This window comes from Ciconia boyciana, chromosome 19 (assembly GCF_034638445.1).
Source record: "Ciconia boyciana chromosome 19, ASM3463844v1, whole genome shotgun sequence".
NCBI classification, from domain to species: Eukaryota; Metazoa; Chordata; class Aves; order Ciconiiformes; family Ciconiidae; genus Ciconia; species Ciconia boyciana.
In genome coordinates, this window is record NC_132952.1 from 716078 (window position 1) to 732745 (window position 16668).

A 16668-nucleotide genomic window follows, 5' to 3' on the forward strand; every position below is an offset into this window, starting at 1 on the left:
GCGAGGGGGGGGGGCCCCTGCAGCGGCGGGGGGGGGGGGGGGAGCTGCAGCGGGGCAGGGGGCGGCGGCGGAGCCCCCGGTGCCCTCCCCGCCGCCGTCCCGCCTCCGGGGGTGTCCCCGGCGGCGGGTCCCGCCCAGGTAGCGGCGGAGCTGGGGCGGCCCCCGGGGCTGCCCCCGCCCCCGGCCCGCCCCCGGCCCGCCGCTCCATCCCGGGATGGGCCGGCCGAGCTGACAGTCGGGCTCGGCGGCCGCCGCGGGCGCATCCACCGGGCAGCGCCCGCCGCCGCCGCCGCTCCTGCCCGGCGCCCACCTGCGGCGGCGGCTGCCCCGGGCGGGCGGGGGGGGCTGCCGCCGCCGGCTCCGCTCGCCCTCCCCCTGCCTGCCCTCCAGGATGAGCCCGGAGTATTTCCTGCGCTCCTTGCTGCTCATCATCCTCGCCACCTTCTCGGCCAACGCCAGCAACTGGCTGTGAGTAGCCGCGGGGCGAGGGGGGGGACCGCCGCCGCCGCCGCCACTTGTTGGTACCCGCCGGGGGCGGCGGAGCAGGTGCCGCCGGGGCCGGGCAGCATCGGGGAGCGACCCCCCGCAACGATGCTGCTCGGTACGCGGCGGGGCATCGGGCTTCTGTCCCCATCGCGCCGGGTACCCGCTGTCCCCGCTGACCCCCCAAACCGGTGGCGGCGAGGGCCGCAGCCTGCATCCCCGGGCAAGGTGGGCTGCAGGGGCTGCCGACCCTCCCCAGCCGCTCGGGTGCGTTATCGAGGCTGGTTGGACAGGGGCTGGTTATCGAGCCCCCCGTCCCCTTTTTGTCCTGAAGTTATGAATCCGGACCACGCCGGGGGAGGACGGAGGTCGGGGCATCGGGTCAGAGCAGGGCCAGGGCCAGGGGCTTGGCGAGGTGCCGCCCGAGGGCCAGTAGTCCAGGGAAGGGTTTGGCAGGGCGGGGGCAGCCAAGCGTGCCAGCCCCGGGGATTTGCAGCAGGCAGGGCTGCCCACGCCTTGGACCCCCGTTCCCAGCAGGAGGACGGGTGGCAGGGGGCTGTTGCATGCCACAGAGGAGCCCGGTGACATTGGGAACCCGCTGAACAAACACTGAAATAATGTGTAAGGTAAACAGGGGCGGAAATCGTTCTGGAAAATTCCTGCATGTTTGCCAAGGCGGTGGGACTGTCTTCTGGGGAGACCCCCCCCCGGGGGCAGCGGGGATGGAGCACAACAGCACCTCCCCACCTAACTTTGAATGAAGGCGCCAGTTCCTCCTAATTAATCTTGTCTGGTGGGAGATGGCGCTTCCCCTGCTCCCAGTGTCACCGGCTGCCATGAGCTAATCAGTTCCCGGTGCACGCACCCGGCAGACCCACTCTCAGGCTGGGAACGTGAACCACCTCCATCTCACCTCCCCAGCTCTCCATCAGCAAGGGCAGGTACACCACGGCCAGGTGGGGAGACCCTGGGGCTGTTGGCGTGAAAGATCCCGAGTGGCTTGTGCCTCTCCCGACACCTGCGCCCAGGTGGGCATGATCCCACAAGCTCATCCCCTGCGCGAGGAGTCCTCTCCGCGTCTGGATACGGCTCCCATCTCTCCTGCCTTTAGATTTGGCTCACCGGAGGCTGTGGGACGTGGGTGGGTTTTGGAGGATGCTCCCTACGCCCGGGGAAAGCGCCAGGTCAGCGGCATTCTCCAAGTGTCCTGCCTGTGGGAAAAGGTGCTCGCCCATCGGTAGCTGCCGGGGATGTGTTAGCACTTAGTCCTCCTCCCCTCCTCCTTTGCCAGATGGAGCAACTTGCGCGCCACGCGTCTCCGGCAAGTGGTGGGTGGATCATAGCAGCTATCAAGGTGGTCTTTTAAGCTGTCACGCTTCTGGTGAAGGTATATTGGGAACTGTGGGAGTGTTTTTCCTGCAGGGAGAAAGTCCTGCTGAGGAAGCCCTGCAGGATGATGGCAGGTCCCTGGAGAGGAGCAGCCTCGGCTGCCCTGGGACGGGCATGGGGAAGTGCCTGGTAAAGGGGGATTTCATGAGCAAGGTCGACAAGCCACCAGGCGCGGATGCGCAGAGGTGGGACCCCCCGGTCCCCGGCGCCGCACGCAGCTGGGATCGTATTTGGGAAGCCGAGGCAGAGGGGTGGTTCGCCGCAATAGACATAAGACGGGGAGGGCTGTGTGCAGCCGTCCGTGCTGGCGAAGCGAGGGGTGGGCGCCGGGGGCTCGGCCGCGGGAGAGCGGAGGGCTCATTCCTGCCAACAGGGGAGGAAAAGCAGATACATTTCAGTGCGTTTGAAAGGAAGGGGGTCAACTTTTTTTGATGTTGCAAATCTATCGTGATAAAAGGATCGTCCCCCGCTCCGTGCTTTTTATTCTTTGCCTTTAGGATTAAGACAATTCCCATTGTTTATCTTCTCACATCAGAAACAAAGGCTGCTGGAGGCAATAAACAGAGTTAGAAGGATCCCAGGAGTTATCAGATATTCAAGGAATGAGTGTGCCTCGTATGTCTTCATGAAGCCTCACGCGTGTGGGCTCCAGTGTGCTCTGCTTTATCACAGAGCTGCCCGGGTGCTGCCAGCCCGCGCCCAGCACACCAGGGCCGGATCCAGCCTCGCCGGGCGCATATTTCTGCACATAGGTGTGTGCGCTGGGTGGCAGCGCGCGGTGAAGTTTGCTTTTCCAGAAACCTGCTGGATTAGTGATTAAGCTCAGTTGTGACTTTTTTTTTTTTTTTTTCTTCCCCCTAAAGCTTCTTTCGACCTGTCCGGACTCGCATTCCCCCAGCACTTCGGAGAGACGCCGCTTGCAACACTTGAGCTGAAGGTTTTCTGTAAGCCTGGCTTTGTGGGGAAAGGCTCGTTTTGGCCATGCAAATGGTCTTCTCTGAGCCACCCCATCCCATAGAAAAGGGAGACGATGTAGGTATCTCTCAGAGGGATCACTCTGCTACAGCGACCATTGAGCTGGAAGGGACTTTGCCAAATCTTTTCATTAAACAGACCAAGCTACTTTCTCTCTGGTTAGGAAGCAAACCTCAGGTTTGTTTTCTCAGTGTTTTGAGTTTTGGGAGTCACTGCTTGGCTTGCTGCCTATCCAGAAAACCTCTGTTCTCCAAATCTGAAGAGATGCTCTGTTCCCCCTTCTCATGAAAGCCTCAGGCTTGCTCTTCCTCCTGCCTTTGGAGGCTCAGACAGGTCTAAAGCTTCTCCTCCTGCCTCTTCAGGCACAGAATTGTAAAATTAAATAAAAGGCTGTAGTTAGTGCCTTTTAGATCTAGCTGGTTGTGCACAGGAAGGTCCCTCTGGCTTCTGCTTTATCTCTGGAGGAGTCCAGGGACATGCTTTATACAGGGGAAATAGCTGAGTTACTTTCCAAAGCAACTCGCATTTCACAGACTCGATTCAGCTCTTGAACCTGCACACGCAGTAATGCGGTTGAATTTGGAAGCATGTTCTCTCAGTAGTCCAAAACCATCCTGGTGCTGGGGGTGTTTTGTAGGGGGCTTCAGCCAAACGAGCACCTCTGTGAAGCCAACATGGGAGTGCCGGGCTCCGGTTTCAGTGGGAGGTAAGGGGCGAGCAGTCACTTAGTTATTTATTTATTCATTTATTTATCTACTTTGGAGGGAGGAAGTCTGCCTGAAGAGGTGAACTAGAAAATGTGCAAAGTGGGGTGTGGGTGTAAGCATCCACTAACTGCACATGTCACTGGGACTGCTGGGATCTGTAGCTGTTTGGGTGGTTTGAATGACGAGAGTCAAATCCCGTGCCCGGAAAGCATCAGATACAACAGGGCAGGGGTCCTTTATGGGTGAGACCCCTGATTATCAAGCTATCTGGGAATCATTACAGCCTCTCTCCATTTTCTTGCAGCTAAAACTGGCTTTGGAGGAGGCTCTCCAAGTGTACGCTGGAGAGTCTGATACGCGGTTACGCTGCTGCAGAGCAGGGTGTGCCACCAGCAGCTCCCTCTACCCCCTATTTACAGGGGTTTAAAACTTCCGTTTGGGCTTGAGACTTGGCTTAAAGGGCCAGGAGCACAGATGGGCTTTTAAACCCTTTAAAAAAAACTAAATTTGAGCACTCTGGGAAAGCTTGAAGACCTTGCAAGTGTCCAACGAAGCCTGGCTAAGCAGCTGCTCTCTAATAGTAACCACTTTTGAGGGCTGGAGAGGGAGGTATAAAAGGAGTTTGGATTTCTCTGGCCCCTTTTCATCTGAACATCACAAGGCGCTTTGCAAATGCGGGGCCCAATTCTCCGTGCTCATCCCTGACAGCTTTGCAGTGGGGATGTTGTAAGAGCAGCCTGACGCTCATTTTGTGCTGGTTTGGGTCATTGTGCAATGTAGAGGATTTGGGAAGAAGCATGCCTGGGTCCTACACTTGCATTCCTCTGTTTTTAAAGCAGACCTGATTTTTTTTTTTTAAGGTGAGTCTCCCCAGCTTTGGTAGCGGGGAGAGGTCACTTTGCTTTGAGCCTGGCTAGGTTGAATTTTGTACGAGATTCTTTGCATTGTCATTGCAACCGTCCCATTTTCCACCTGGCAAGGAACTGGTCCAGCTTTTTCCCGGCGGATGCTGTGCCACTGCGGCGCTGGCTCGGCAGGTGCAGCTAGCTCCAGGGCAGAGCTGCTCCTGCCGAGCCCCGCTCCCATCCCTGCGCTCTTGTTTTTTGGTGCAAGGACAGCATCAAGGAGGTTCCCCAAGTCACGTCTGCTCTGACAGCCAGGATGGTGGGTTGCACCGATTGGGTTTGATGGAGGATCTCCTTGCTTTGAGGGCTGCTGTGGGTTGGACGAGCAGCTCTCCGCTTCTGGGGTACCCAGGGCTCCTTTGCATTGTTCCGGGAATCCTGCCGGGTCCACGAGGTTGGTGCATGCAGTGACACCCATTCCATGAGGGCGTGGGGGGGAAGAGTGAAACCAGCAGCCTCCATTGGAAATATTTATTAATTTTTATTTATTTATTTATGTCTTGCCAATTTTGACAAAAACAGCTAATTTTAGCTCAGTGATGAAAATAGACTGGCTTTAAAGGTTGCATCCTGCAGAGGCAAGAGAACTCTGCCAATCTTGGCGCTGGACTCCCAACCAGTTTGGCTTGTCTCTGAGCTCTGGTCCTGTCTGGCAGGAAGACTTCAGGGCTGCGTTTGCCAGGGTGTAGGAGGGCTCCGTGCTCTCTGCCTCCTCAGCGGTGATGGGCATTTCTGTCTTTTCCTAAGGAAGCCTCATATAAAACTACACCCCAATCTTTAGCAGCAGAGCCTTATTCTAGAGAGGATGGACATGAGTGAGATAAAACCACCATGCACCCCAGGTTGTGCAGAATCGGATCAGCTCCAAGTACAAGCAACAGCAAGAAGCAGATTTCTTTTTTGCAATGGTGTGCTATGACTCCATGAGTCAGAACTGGACTTTTGCACTGAAGCAAAAAAATGTTTATGTTACTCTGCTGAGAGCTACTGTCCTCTCAATTAATTCATCCTTGCGGATGGAGAGAAATGCATTAGAGCTGTTTATTTGGGCTTTCTTAAAATTGTGAAATTGCTGAGCAATCCTGGAGGTTAACAGTTTCCAGGAGGTTCTTCCGTATTTCCTTACAAGTGCAACGATGCTGGCTCTTACAATACTTGGTGATTTTTTTCTTAAAGCTTGAAAGCCTTGTGAATCCACAAAAATCTCAGTCATCCAAGGCTGCTCGAATGGCAGACTCTGCTCTGGATACAAAGTGCAGGTAACCTTTGTTTGGCTCCAGCCCCAGGGCGTCTGCCCCCCATGCCTGTGGGTGACCCCCGACAGCATCCTCCAGGCTCCCCAGGAGCTGCCCCATGCAGCTGGGAAGGTGGCGTGCAGGATCTGGCTGGCTCAGCAGAACAGGAGCCAGTATTGTGCTTTCATGAAATTACTTGGGGAAAAAATCAATTGAGTATCTTGGCGATGGAGAGCAGCCTGGGGTCTGTTGCAAGTTGGGCGAGATCAAACTAATCCTGCAGAAGGCTTCTCTCACCATGTATTTGCAAATTCTGATCGAAACTAAAAACTCATCAGATTTTCTCCAACCAGGTCTAGCCTGAAGCGCTGCACGAGGGGAATTCCCACAGAGCTCAGCCCAGTGGCCTGCACTTGCCTCCTCTTGCAACAAGGCACTGCTGTTGTACTCGAGCCCAGCAGTAGCTTCTATTGACTTATAAAGGAAGATGCAGTAAAGGATATTTCCTACACATCCAAAGCAGATTTCCAAAGTGGATGCTGCTCTCAGGGTCTTCCCAGCTTCCATCCTGATCTTCCCAGCTTCCACCCTGGTCTTCCCCATCACAAAGTGGAGATGTTTCCCCCGGATGCTCAGAAAGCTAAGAAGCAGCACTGGCTTGGGACCAGCAGCCGGGCCATCTCGCTGTCCCCAGAGACTTGCGATAGGGGAGGCAGGCCACCACCAACGGTTGGTGCATGGGTAGATGGGTGTTTGCTAGGTGCACATGGTGTTAGGTGCAGGGTCCAAGGTGTGGGGGGACAGGATTTGAGCTGTAGGTTCACCTTTGAGCTCAGGTGGTGGAGCTGCACACTCAGGTCTGTAGGCAGGTAATGGTGAGCATGGCAATGCCTCCTCCTGGGAGACTGTTTTGGCAGCTGTTAATTGGAGGTGGAGATTAGGGTGTGAAAAGCACAGTTTCAGTCAAGAGATGAAACGTGCAGTAACTGTGACAAGAAGGATTGAGCCAGAGAGCTGCTTTTCTTCCAGGGAAGGAACCAGACAGGCTCTCAGATGATGACTTTGTAAATCATGGTTTACACTTAGAAGGGATGGAAAGGCAGGATATCTAATCCCAGGAGGGGGATGCCTAGTCTCTGGGAGGGACGTGTCCTGCTGCAGAGCCATCAGCTGGATAAAGGCAACCTTGCAGGTTGCAGGTCTCCAGCAGATCCTGGCAGGAACATGTCCAAGTTGGCAGACCTGCTGAACCATGCCAAGGATGGGGGCGGTACCTACAGGCCTGGCCCTGTTGGCACAGTGAGAGTGGTACTAAGCCCAGTGCAGGACACCACAAGAAAGCACAGGGGCTCTCTGGCCCACCTAGAGCATCCTCTGACCTGCCAACCCTGGGACTCCGTGCCTTCTCTCTGCTTGGAAGGGGAAAGCAACAAGGAAAAAATGATCCCCTTCTCCATAGCTGCAGGATGGCTCCTTGCAGTGCCTGGTCAGTACCTCTCTCTGCCTGCATCTATTTGTCTATCTTCATGCATTTTTGGTTTTTCCATCCTAAACAAGCCTTTTCTTCTTCCTCAGAAGAAATCTGTCTGCACAGGGCAGTCTCAATCCTAAGTACAACCCTGAGCCACTGGCTGACCATATGTCCAGCCACAAGAGGCACAGAGATGCGCTGCTGATCCAGGCTGACTTTGTTCCTCCATGAGCAGGGAGGATGTTTGCAGAGGCTGCCTCTCAGAGTGGAGCAGAGCCGGAGCATCTTTGCAATTTAAGATTTGAACAAGCCTTTTGTGGCCTTGGCCAGGCAGGTATCCCAGGCAGGTTGAGTGTTTGCTGAACAGGGTGAAGCTTCTGAGCTCATCTGACGTCTCAGCATCTCTAAGTGATAGATCAGTGATGCCACTGGCCTGGGTCCAACTGTTATCATCTTCAGGAAAATACTCCCTAAAAGAAACACCAGAGATTTCTGCTTTCTCCAAGACATCTGCTACCTTTTCCCTGACCCGCCTCTATTGAGAATTTGTCAATGACTTAAATTTCCACACCTTCCCACGGCAGGGAATCCCCTCCCCTCTCCTTCTGGCTCTATCTGCCCACCACTGTGGCTCTTCCAATGTCTTCTTGTTATTCCACCAATTCTTCCTCCTGAAATTATTATCATCGTTTTTTATTTAAGTAGGGCTTTCCCCCCCACCGTGCCTTTTCAAAGCTCCCTGGATTTGAGGTTTCCTTATTTGCCATCTTGCAGGGTGGATCAACTGCAGCTGCTTAAATTACGGGGCTTCAGTCTTGATCTATATACTGTGGATGGAAAAAAAGGAAGGGCTTTTCATCAGTTTTGTGTTAAATCAATGACTTTTATTAAAAGGGAGCTTGTTCTGTGAGTGACTTGTCTGGATTTAAAGGCAGGAGAAAAGAAACACAAATGCCATGATGAAGCAAGAAGACAGAACTTGAACAAATGGCTTGGGCAGCAGCTCACGCCTTGAAACATCCTTTGCCCAATCTTGGAAAAGGAAGACAATATGCCATTATTTGGGGTTTTTTTCCACAATCAGGGCTGTTTTGAGGCTGCATGTGAGACTTAAGTCATAATTCAGAGCTCTGCGCAGCTCTGCACAGCAATCAAGATGTGGTATCAGGATGGAGATCTGCACTGAGACCTTGCAGAGGGCAGGAACTGTTGGGTTTCCTCCTGTTGTGCCTGTCTTGCTGTGTGTGCAGGTAGACAAAGGCTTTGTCTGTGGTTTCTACCACCTCACTCCAGAAACATGAAGTTTGGAGCAAGGTCCTCATTAAGGACCAGGCAAAGTGCTAGAGCTGGGTTTCCATGGTGATCGTGGGATGCTGTGGATGGGTTTGGTGCCTTGCTTGGGCTCCACAGCCCTGAGAAACACTCTGTGAGTCGCAGGGTGGAAGCATCTTCGAGTGCTGGTGAGGGCAGAGCATGTTTCCCAGCTCTTATCTCGCCCTTCAGCTGCCCAGAGAGGGGAAAAGAGGCGAGATGTTCCTGCCTGGTGCCCCTGAATGTGGTATGGAGAGATGCCATGTGAAAGCCTCAAACCTGAGGTCCTTCAGCAAAGGTCCTTCCTTACATCCTTGACTCAACCTCTGGATCCTTCCTGGACCAGGATGGGAGCCTCCCACCACCAAAAAAAAGTGCCTCATTTGGAAAGCAGTGGTGGTACTCATGGGATGTAGGAGACTGGTAGCAAGCTGGGAGTTTGATGGGGCCATGGCATTTTAGGCACAGTTGCCTCCATCCCCGAGGAGAGGCAGACACAAATGGGCTGAGGAGGGATGATGCATACAGAGGATCTGTCATGGGGGAGAGAGGCCAGAGCACCGTTCTGGATAGCTTCATCTTATTTGCCTGCCTTGCAAAACAAATTACCAGACCTGTTCTTGGAGAGCTGTACCTATCTTTGAAGCATCCTTGGCCTTCGTTTTATCATCCCAAACAGCATTAAATGCTTGTTGGGGAGGCATCTTATCAGGCTCATCTACTTGGAAAGGCTTGAAAAGCTCTTGTCATGCTTTTCTTCATGTGTGCTTTGAATTTATAGTTCCCCATTGCCTGGAGAAACCCACCAAGCTGGGAAATATATTAAGAAGGAGACGATGCCCCCATCCTGAGCAGGGCCGATATTAATGTGGCTGTTACACCTGCAGCACAGCGCTCTCCTGCCAAGGTGCCTGCAGTCGGACTGGGCACTGACTCATCGGCAGGACCAGCCATGGTGCTCTGCCGGAGCTTGTTTCCTGGTATGATAAATGCTGCTTAAGTTGCAGGAGGAGGGGAAAGCCAAATCAGCACAAGGGGTTAGTACTGAGACAGAATCTGGTTTTCTTGGCTTCCAGGCTCAAAGCTGATCAACCAACCCACAGTGTCTTGGGATGAATCTCACCACTCTGCTGTGTGTCAACTTCCCCATGCCCAAACTGAAATGGTGGCTGGACCTGGGAGGGGACAGAGCTGTCACAGTCACTCCGGGCTTGCTTGGCATCAAACACCCTCAAAGCTCCCGAGGGTGGTTTGCTGCCTTCATCCTGGGTCAACCGAGTGCAGCGAGATGTGGGAACAGTAATTGTCGCGCCCTGTGTCCAGGACCACGGAACGGGGAAACTCATTGCATAGTGCGGGTGCCAGCAGAAAGGTGGCAGCCATGGGTTTGGCCATGGTGGGGTTTCCAAGCCAGCTGTGTGCATCAGGGAGCCATGCAGCTGGTCCTCTGCAAACAGGGCTGTGCCCTTGGAGGAGCAGAAAGCCTTGGGCAAAGATGCTTAGCTGGTATAAAGGCTAGAAAAGAACTTGGCTGTGAAACCACGGCAGTCTGCCACTTCCCGCTGTCCGAGAGGCATTGCATCAAGTGATCTCCACGCACAAGGAAAGCTGAATGCTTCTGACGGCTCGCCATGCAGACTCCCCACGGACACTGCAAACCAAGCCGGCTTTCTCACCATCTCCCACAGCCCCCCAGTTGTAAGCATGAAACCAAGCTGGTGAATAATTCTGCTGATGCACAGAAGAGAAAATCCTGTTCTCTCCTCCTGGGGCAAACTGGCAGGGCTAATGGGAGGAAGAGGCTGTGACAACTTGATTTTGTGGCTGAAGTCAGCAGATCTGGCTCCTGGGACACATGGGAACAGGCAGGGAGCAGGAGCCACTTTTGCACAGTCACTTCTCGGAGGCGAGCAGGGCTTCAAAGGAAAAATTCTTAGCAGGATGTCGCAACTTGGGAGGAGGAGGAAAAAAAACAAGCAAACAAAAAAACCCACAAGCTCTGTAGGTCTGGGAAATGCAGAGTCAAGGAATGAGGTTTCCAAAAAGCCTTTGCTCAGTACTCGTATCTCTTGGTGCAGATGAGGTAGCAACATGAGCTGACGCTGGCAATTCCTGAGGACATTAAAGCTCGGTGTGGTCAGCAGGTGCAAGCGTGGGTTTTGCCTGTCCAATGCAGGGATCTCCCTTCTCCACGGCAGGATGGGGCTCCCCCAGTAGCAGTGTCACTTAAAGTGGGTGCCAGCAGCCATGGGAAGGAGGGAGGCTCAGCTAGGCACGTGCCAGCACAGGCACAGATAGAGGATCTGGGATTTTCCAACAGCCTGACTGAGCTGTGTGGGTCTATCTTAAAACCCATCTGGGATCCAGACACTGGGGCAGGAGGATGGACCTGGGAAATGGGCAAGCACGCACACCTGCAGGACGCAGTGGGTTGGGTTACTGGGATGTGCAGGATGGACCATCATGCCCACATGCTCAGTGGGGAGATGAGCTTTTGGGGTGCTTGCCCCAAAAGGGTAAGACTCTTCTTCCTCCTAATGCTGTCAACTTGCAAGCAGCTCTGTAACTCCTTCTGCTGAGGCTGGGGTGATGGAAAGCAGAGCACGTGATCACCTCCACACAGGGCCAGTCTTTTCCAGGTCAGCAAAAACCTCATGGCCGTGTTCACAAGCTGGGCTGGTGGAGGAGGTGCCCAGCATGTGCAGGTTCCTGACTCTGTCCTCCCCACTTCAAGCCCTCCTTGAATCCCAAGTGACGGGAAACCTGGCAGCTCCCAGAGGCCATCCTTGCCTGCTGGGGGCCGGGGAAGCTAAAAGCAGGCTCCAGGAGGGAAGTGTTTTGGAGGGTGATGTTTATCAGTGATAAGCACACAGCCATGCTGCAGGAGCAGTGTGGCAGCTGGAGCTGGCAGCCGAGTGCCTGTGCTGCTTGTTTTGGCTGACTTCAGAGACCTCTGGCTTTTCCTAGTAGCACTTGGATGTGCCGGTACTCAGGAGACCTGACCGGGCACATTCAGACAACGCCGAAAATATCTTCCTTGCAGGCAATAGAGGCAAAGGGGAGCCAGCAGCTGGGCTCCCCGAGAGACAGGGGACCAGGCTGCAGAGGGATGGTTGTTTTGCTTGGGCTTGCTCTCTGCTAGCCAAAAACGCATCCTGTGGAGCCACCACTGTGACACATTTAAGGTGACCCCCAGATGGGCACCAGGTCTCAGCTATGGAGGGGATGAGAGGCTACGACTCCTCGCTTTCTGTGGTGCAGGGTGTCCCAGCTGAACGTGGGTTCATGCTCCCCCAACCCTTGCCTCCTAACCAGTTGTGTTGGCTGTCGCGGCAGGTACCTGGCAAAGCTGTCTTCAGTGGGGAGCATCTCCGAGGAGGAGACCTGTGAGAAGCTGAAGGGCTTGATTCAGCGCCAGGTGCAGATGTGCAAGAGGAACCTGGAGGTGATGGACTCGGTGCGGCGCGGAGCCCAGCTGGCCATCGAGGAGTGCCAGTACCAGTTCCGCAACCGCCGCTGGAACTGCTCCACACTGGACACCCTGCCTGTCTTTGGCAAGGTGGTAACACAAGGTGAGCGGGGAGGACACGTGCCTGGGGTGCTGCTGCATGGGGGAACAGCTACAGCCGCAGTCTGGTGGGCTGCAGGCAGGTTTTGCTTGCTCGCCCCTGAGCCAGTGGCTGGAGAGAGCAGGGAACAGCCCAGTGTTGGATCTTGGGGCTGACTGGTCTTTCCTGGGCATTTCAGCAGGGCTCTTCTGACTGTGTTGGGGCAGCATACCCAGACCCCTGCAGTTTCTCAGCTGCTGGGTGCTTCCTCTCCCAAACCTTTTTCACACCCAGCGGGTGTCCATCGCATGGACGCACCAGCCCAGGGCATCTGGAGAGCCTGGACCTTTTACAAGGACATGCTAAGTTCAAGCAGGGCCCTAAAGTCACCCTGCGGTCTAATCTCTGCCCCGCCAAGCCCAGGAGCTTCGCTCCGCAAAGCCGCGGCTGCAGCGGGATGCTGGATCTATTTGGTCTCTTCTCCGGGCAGCCCCGAAGCGATGACCGCTGCCAGACTGGCGCGCCGCTCTCGATCAGAGCTGTCTGTGGGCAAGACCTTGGGAGGACAGCCCTCTGCCGCCCGATGCAAGTAAAACACACGGCGGCTGGACCCTCCGAGGACAGCATCATCGCCCGCCACCACCCAGCTGCCAGCCCTCAGGGGGGATTTATGGCCAGGGCAGCCCCAAGCCCCTCCGATCCCAGCTGCATGCAGGCGTCCTGGAGGCACAGGGCTGTGATCAAACAAGCAAGGACCCAGAGCATCAGGGTGAGGAGACGGAGGGTAAAGCCCCTCTGCAACCCCTGGAGACCACCGGAGCGGCCCTTGCCTCCCCTCGGGTGCCACTGCCATCTCTGATGCACCGTCTCGCTTCTCATCCCAGGACCCATAGACCAAAGCCTCTCCCCCCCCACCCCGGCTCCTTGTTTGACTTTCCTCCCCTCAACGCAGGGGTGAAGATCTCTTCTTGTGAAGGTTCAGGGACTGGAAATACCAGAAATACCAGAAACTAAAAGTCGTCTCTTTTTAGGCAGCCACAGCACAAACCAACTAACACGATCCTACTATTAACCTCGATTAACTTGGAGGCGGTTCAGTCCCCGCACTGGCTGGGTCCTCCCCAGCCACTGCCGCCCGGGCCAGATTACAGCTGGGCCACCAAAGTCTGGGTTGCGACCACCAAAGTAGTTGCCCTCTGTCCGACCGGCAAGCTGGGGCGATGTCTGCTTGCAAGCCATCCCCCCCTCTACCCCTAGCATGGGACCACCCCAAATGCCAACCCTCCTTGCTTGGAGACGGAGGGCCTGTGTCCTCAACCGGCCTCAGAGGATGGTGGAGATTTAGGTGTTGCAAGAGCTGATCCCTGGCCATGCCACCCGTGTGTTTATGCCCAGGTATGTCCCCTGACTTCCCAAACAAGCTCTTCCTAACTGCGTGGCACCACATAGGTAGACACAAGAGCTGGGAAGGGGCTGCACCCTGGGGATCAGCGTGGTTTTGCAAGGCACTTTGGGAGCGGAGTGGGGTTTTGCAGGGTAGTTTGGGAGGTGCTGGGAGCTACAGGACCCTGTGTGAGAGGATGGCAGGGATCTACAGCTGCAGGGGATGTTCCTGGATGTGGAATGCAGCCAACTATTTTGGATGGAGGAGGGATTTCATGGCAGAGGTGCCCTACAAGCACCAGACAGCAGTCTCTCCATATAAGCTCTGGAGAGCTCTCCCCACATTGGCAATACAGCCTTTGCCTCTCCCTCACTGCCAGGTTATAATTTGCCCACCACATTCATGTTTTTAACCTTGTGGGGCAGTTCCCAGCTCCTTCACTATTGCGAGACAGGGCTCTCACTGCTGCAAATGATCTCCCAGCACCGAGGCGTCTCTGCTGAGACTGGTCCAGGCTTGACACTAAGCAAACAGCATGCTTGGGAGTGGGGATGATGAGTGTCCTGCATGGGGTACCCCATCTTGGGAGGAAGAGACGGAGCAAAGGGCTTGACTTGATAGCTCTGCATAGTATGTTTTGCCAAGAGCCAGTTTTCAGACCAGCTTTTCAAGGGAGTTTATGTGCAACACCAGCATTAGGAGGGAAGAGGAGCAGAGACACACGCAACAGCCCACCTTTGGCCACCTGGCTGCACGCCCTCCAGAAAGCCCTCTCGTGTGTCTCAGACTTGCTGCCACATTTCCCACCGTTTGTGCTGTTGCAGGGACGCGGGAGGCAGCATTCGTCTATGCCATCTCTTCGGCAGGGGTGGCCTTCGCAGTGACCCGAGCCTGCAGCAGCGGCGAGCTGGACAAGTGTGGATGTGACCGCACGGTGCAGGGGGGCAGCCCACAGGGTGAGCATGCAAGGGCGGGGGAATTGGACAATCGAGCGGGGATGCAAAATGGCCAAGCACAGAAATGCCCACTCCCTGGAGCCATCCAGAAAGGAGGTAAAAGTTAAAAAAAAAAGCCTCCTGTTAGTCTACATGAGTCCCTCAAAAAGGCATCTAGGAGCATCACCCATGGGACAGAAAGCATCTCGTCTGTGCCTCCCCCCCTTCCCCCAGGGCCACACTCCCCAGCTTCCCCAGTCCCCTAAGCAGCCCAGCCTAGTGGGTGGCGAGACAGAAGAGGGGGCAGGTCAGCTGTACTTTAGCAAGAGCAGGGCTGGAGAAGACGAGCAAGGCGGGCTGGCTGTATCTGTCTCATCCATATTCTCTGCCTTAGGCTTCCAGTGGTCGGGCTGCTCCGATAACATCGCCTACGGCGTGGCCTTCTCGCAGTCCTTCGTCGATGTCCGCGAGAGGAGCAAAGGGGCTTCTTCCAACAGAGCACTAATGAACCTCCACAACAACGAGGCAGGGAGGAAGGTAACGGTGAGGGGGAAACCTGGACAGCTGGTGTGGCTCTGCAGCATCCCAGCTGGGGTCTGCAGCCACTGCTGGAGCCTGTTTGGCTTCATTTAATCCTATCAGCTGATGTGCATCAGCATCACTTCCTGCACAACCCTTCCAGACCCCATACATTGCACCCTTCTTGCTGTGTCCATCCCGAGCTGACTGTCCCATCTCGTTTCTTGTGTCTGTTTCTCCAGGCAATCCTGAACAACATGCGGGTGGAGTGCAAGTGTCACGGCGTGTCAGGCTCGTGTGAGTTCAAGACGTGCTGGAAAGCCATGCCCCCCTTCCGCAAAGTCGGCAACGTCCTGAAGGAGAAATTCGACGGTGCCACGGAGGTCGAGCAGAGCGAGATCGGATCCACCAAAGTGCTGGTGCCCAAAAACTCCCAGTTCAAGCCGCACACGGATGAGGACCTCGTCTACCTGGACTCCAGTCCTGACTTCTGTGACCACGACCTCAAGAACGGCGTGCTGGGCACCAGCGGCCGGCAGTGCAACAAGACCTCCAAGGCTATCGATGGCTGTGAGCTTATGTGCTGCGGCCGGGGCTTTCATACGGACGAAGTGGAGGTTGTGGAAAGGTGCAGCTGCAAATTCCACTGGTGCTGCTCCGTCAAGTGCAAACCCTGCCATCGGGTGGTGGAAATCCATACGTGCCGGTGATGCACGGAGGGGAGTGCCCATCCGTCCCCCTCTCTAACTGACCCTGCTTCTCCCTTGCCCCATGGTCAGGACTGAGGAAGTAACCCAGATGCTGCAGGGAGAGCGCAGCTCTTTACAGAGACAGAGCCCCAGAGGAAAACAGATTTTAAAGAAAAAAAAATATTTAAAGTTTCAAAAAATTGATCATTGTTGGCTTTTTTTATTCTGTTTTGTTTACTTGCCTTATTTATTGCTGAAGCCAGAGCCCCTTGGTGTCCTGTGCCAGTGCGGACAGGTCTGCTCTCGGCAGCTGGCTGGGGACCTGCGTGATGCCTGCTCTCATCGGATGAGCTCCTGCTGACTCCGGAGCATTGCAAATGGGAGGTGTTTAAGCCAAGGCTAGCATTAGGCACTTGGTATCTTCTATAGCAGTTATTTTTATTTGTTTAAGGCATGCGCTGAGCATCCCAGAGCACTGCTTGCCTTGGCTGAGCCTCGGGAGGGGATGGAGCGCAGCCAGCATGTGCAGCCAGGTGCATTGCAGAGGATGGGCAGATGGTGACGGGGTGGCACTCTCCCCAGGAGTGGGAGAGCTGCTCCTGTCAATGCAGGGAGAGCCCAGCCAGGATAATCAGTGTATGAGGGGGACGTGGGACACCCCTGCATCCCCTTGTTGTGGGATGTTCAATGGCCTCCTGGGCATTGGATGGATTTTGGAGCAGCTCCAGTGGCCACTCTGATTTACAGAAGCTCCTCAGCGGCTGCCCAGGGCTGTCAGAGGAGACAATGTTCCCACCATGCTCCCCTTCCCGTTGCAAGCCCCCTTCTCCCCTCACTTCTCCAGCATCTTGTTCAACTGGAGACTGTGGAGAGGGTCCAGAGAAGGCCGTGGTACCTGCAATCCAATGACTCTTAATGGAACTGGGAGCGGATGGGAGGAAATCCCAGGGGATTTCTTTTCCTCTGTCCCATAATTGTCCCCACCTTGCTCACCAGCATCCCACAACCGGGTCTGCTCTTCTTCCTCCACGTGCCTGTTCTCCACACCCGGTGAGGGCTCTGGGGACAGTCCCCATCCCACTGGCTGCTGAGAAAAGCAAAAGTATAAAGTAGAGCA

The 16668-nt window shown here is 55.2% G+C and overlaps 1 protein-coding gene across 3 annotated transcripts; it reads left to right on the top strand.

The window, feature by feature from the left end:
- The first annotated feature begins 248 nt into the window (after positions 1-248).
- WNT4 (Wnt family member 4) lies at positions 249-15967 on the top strand. Of its 3 annotated transcripts, XM_072883959.1 has the most exons (6): positions 273-468; positions 2736-2816; positions 11813-12048; positions 14233-14364; positions 14738-14880; positions 15105-15965. In XM_072883959.1, exons 3-6 carry the CDS (start codon positions 11901-11903, stop codon positions 15570-15572), a joined length of 891 nt encoding a protein of 296 aa, XP_072740060.1. In that variant the 5' UTR covers positions 273-468; positions 2736-2816; positions 11813-11900; the 3' UTR covers positions 15573-15965. The 3 variants fall into 3 exon arrangements, with proteins under 3 accessions (XP_072740058.1, XP_072740057.1, XP_072740060.1); XM_072883957.1 differs by lacking the exon at positions 2736-2816 and having other exon boundaries at positions 249-468; positions 14275-14364; positions 15105-15967; XM_072883956.1 differs by lacking the exon at positions 2736-2816 and having other exon boundaries at positions 249-468.
- The last annotated feature ends 701 nt before the right edge of the window (positions 15968-16668 follow it).

Bases quoted from the DNA above. Each gene is read 5' to 3' on its own strand.
- WNT4 (XM_072883956.1), top strand. From the start codon at position 392: ATGAGCCCGGAGTATTTCCTGCGCTCCTTGCTGCTCATCATCCTCGCC. The intron at 469-11,812 runs GTGAGTAGCCGC...CTGTCGCGGCAG, and splicing joins GCCAACGCCAGCAACTGGCT to GTACCTGGCAAAGCTGTCTT. The intron at 14,365-14,737 runs GTGAGCATGCAA...TCTCTGCCTTAG, and splicing joins GCAGGGGGGCAGCCCACAGG to GCTTCCAGTGGTCGGGCTGC.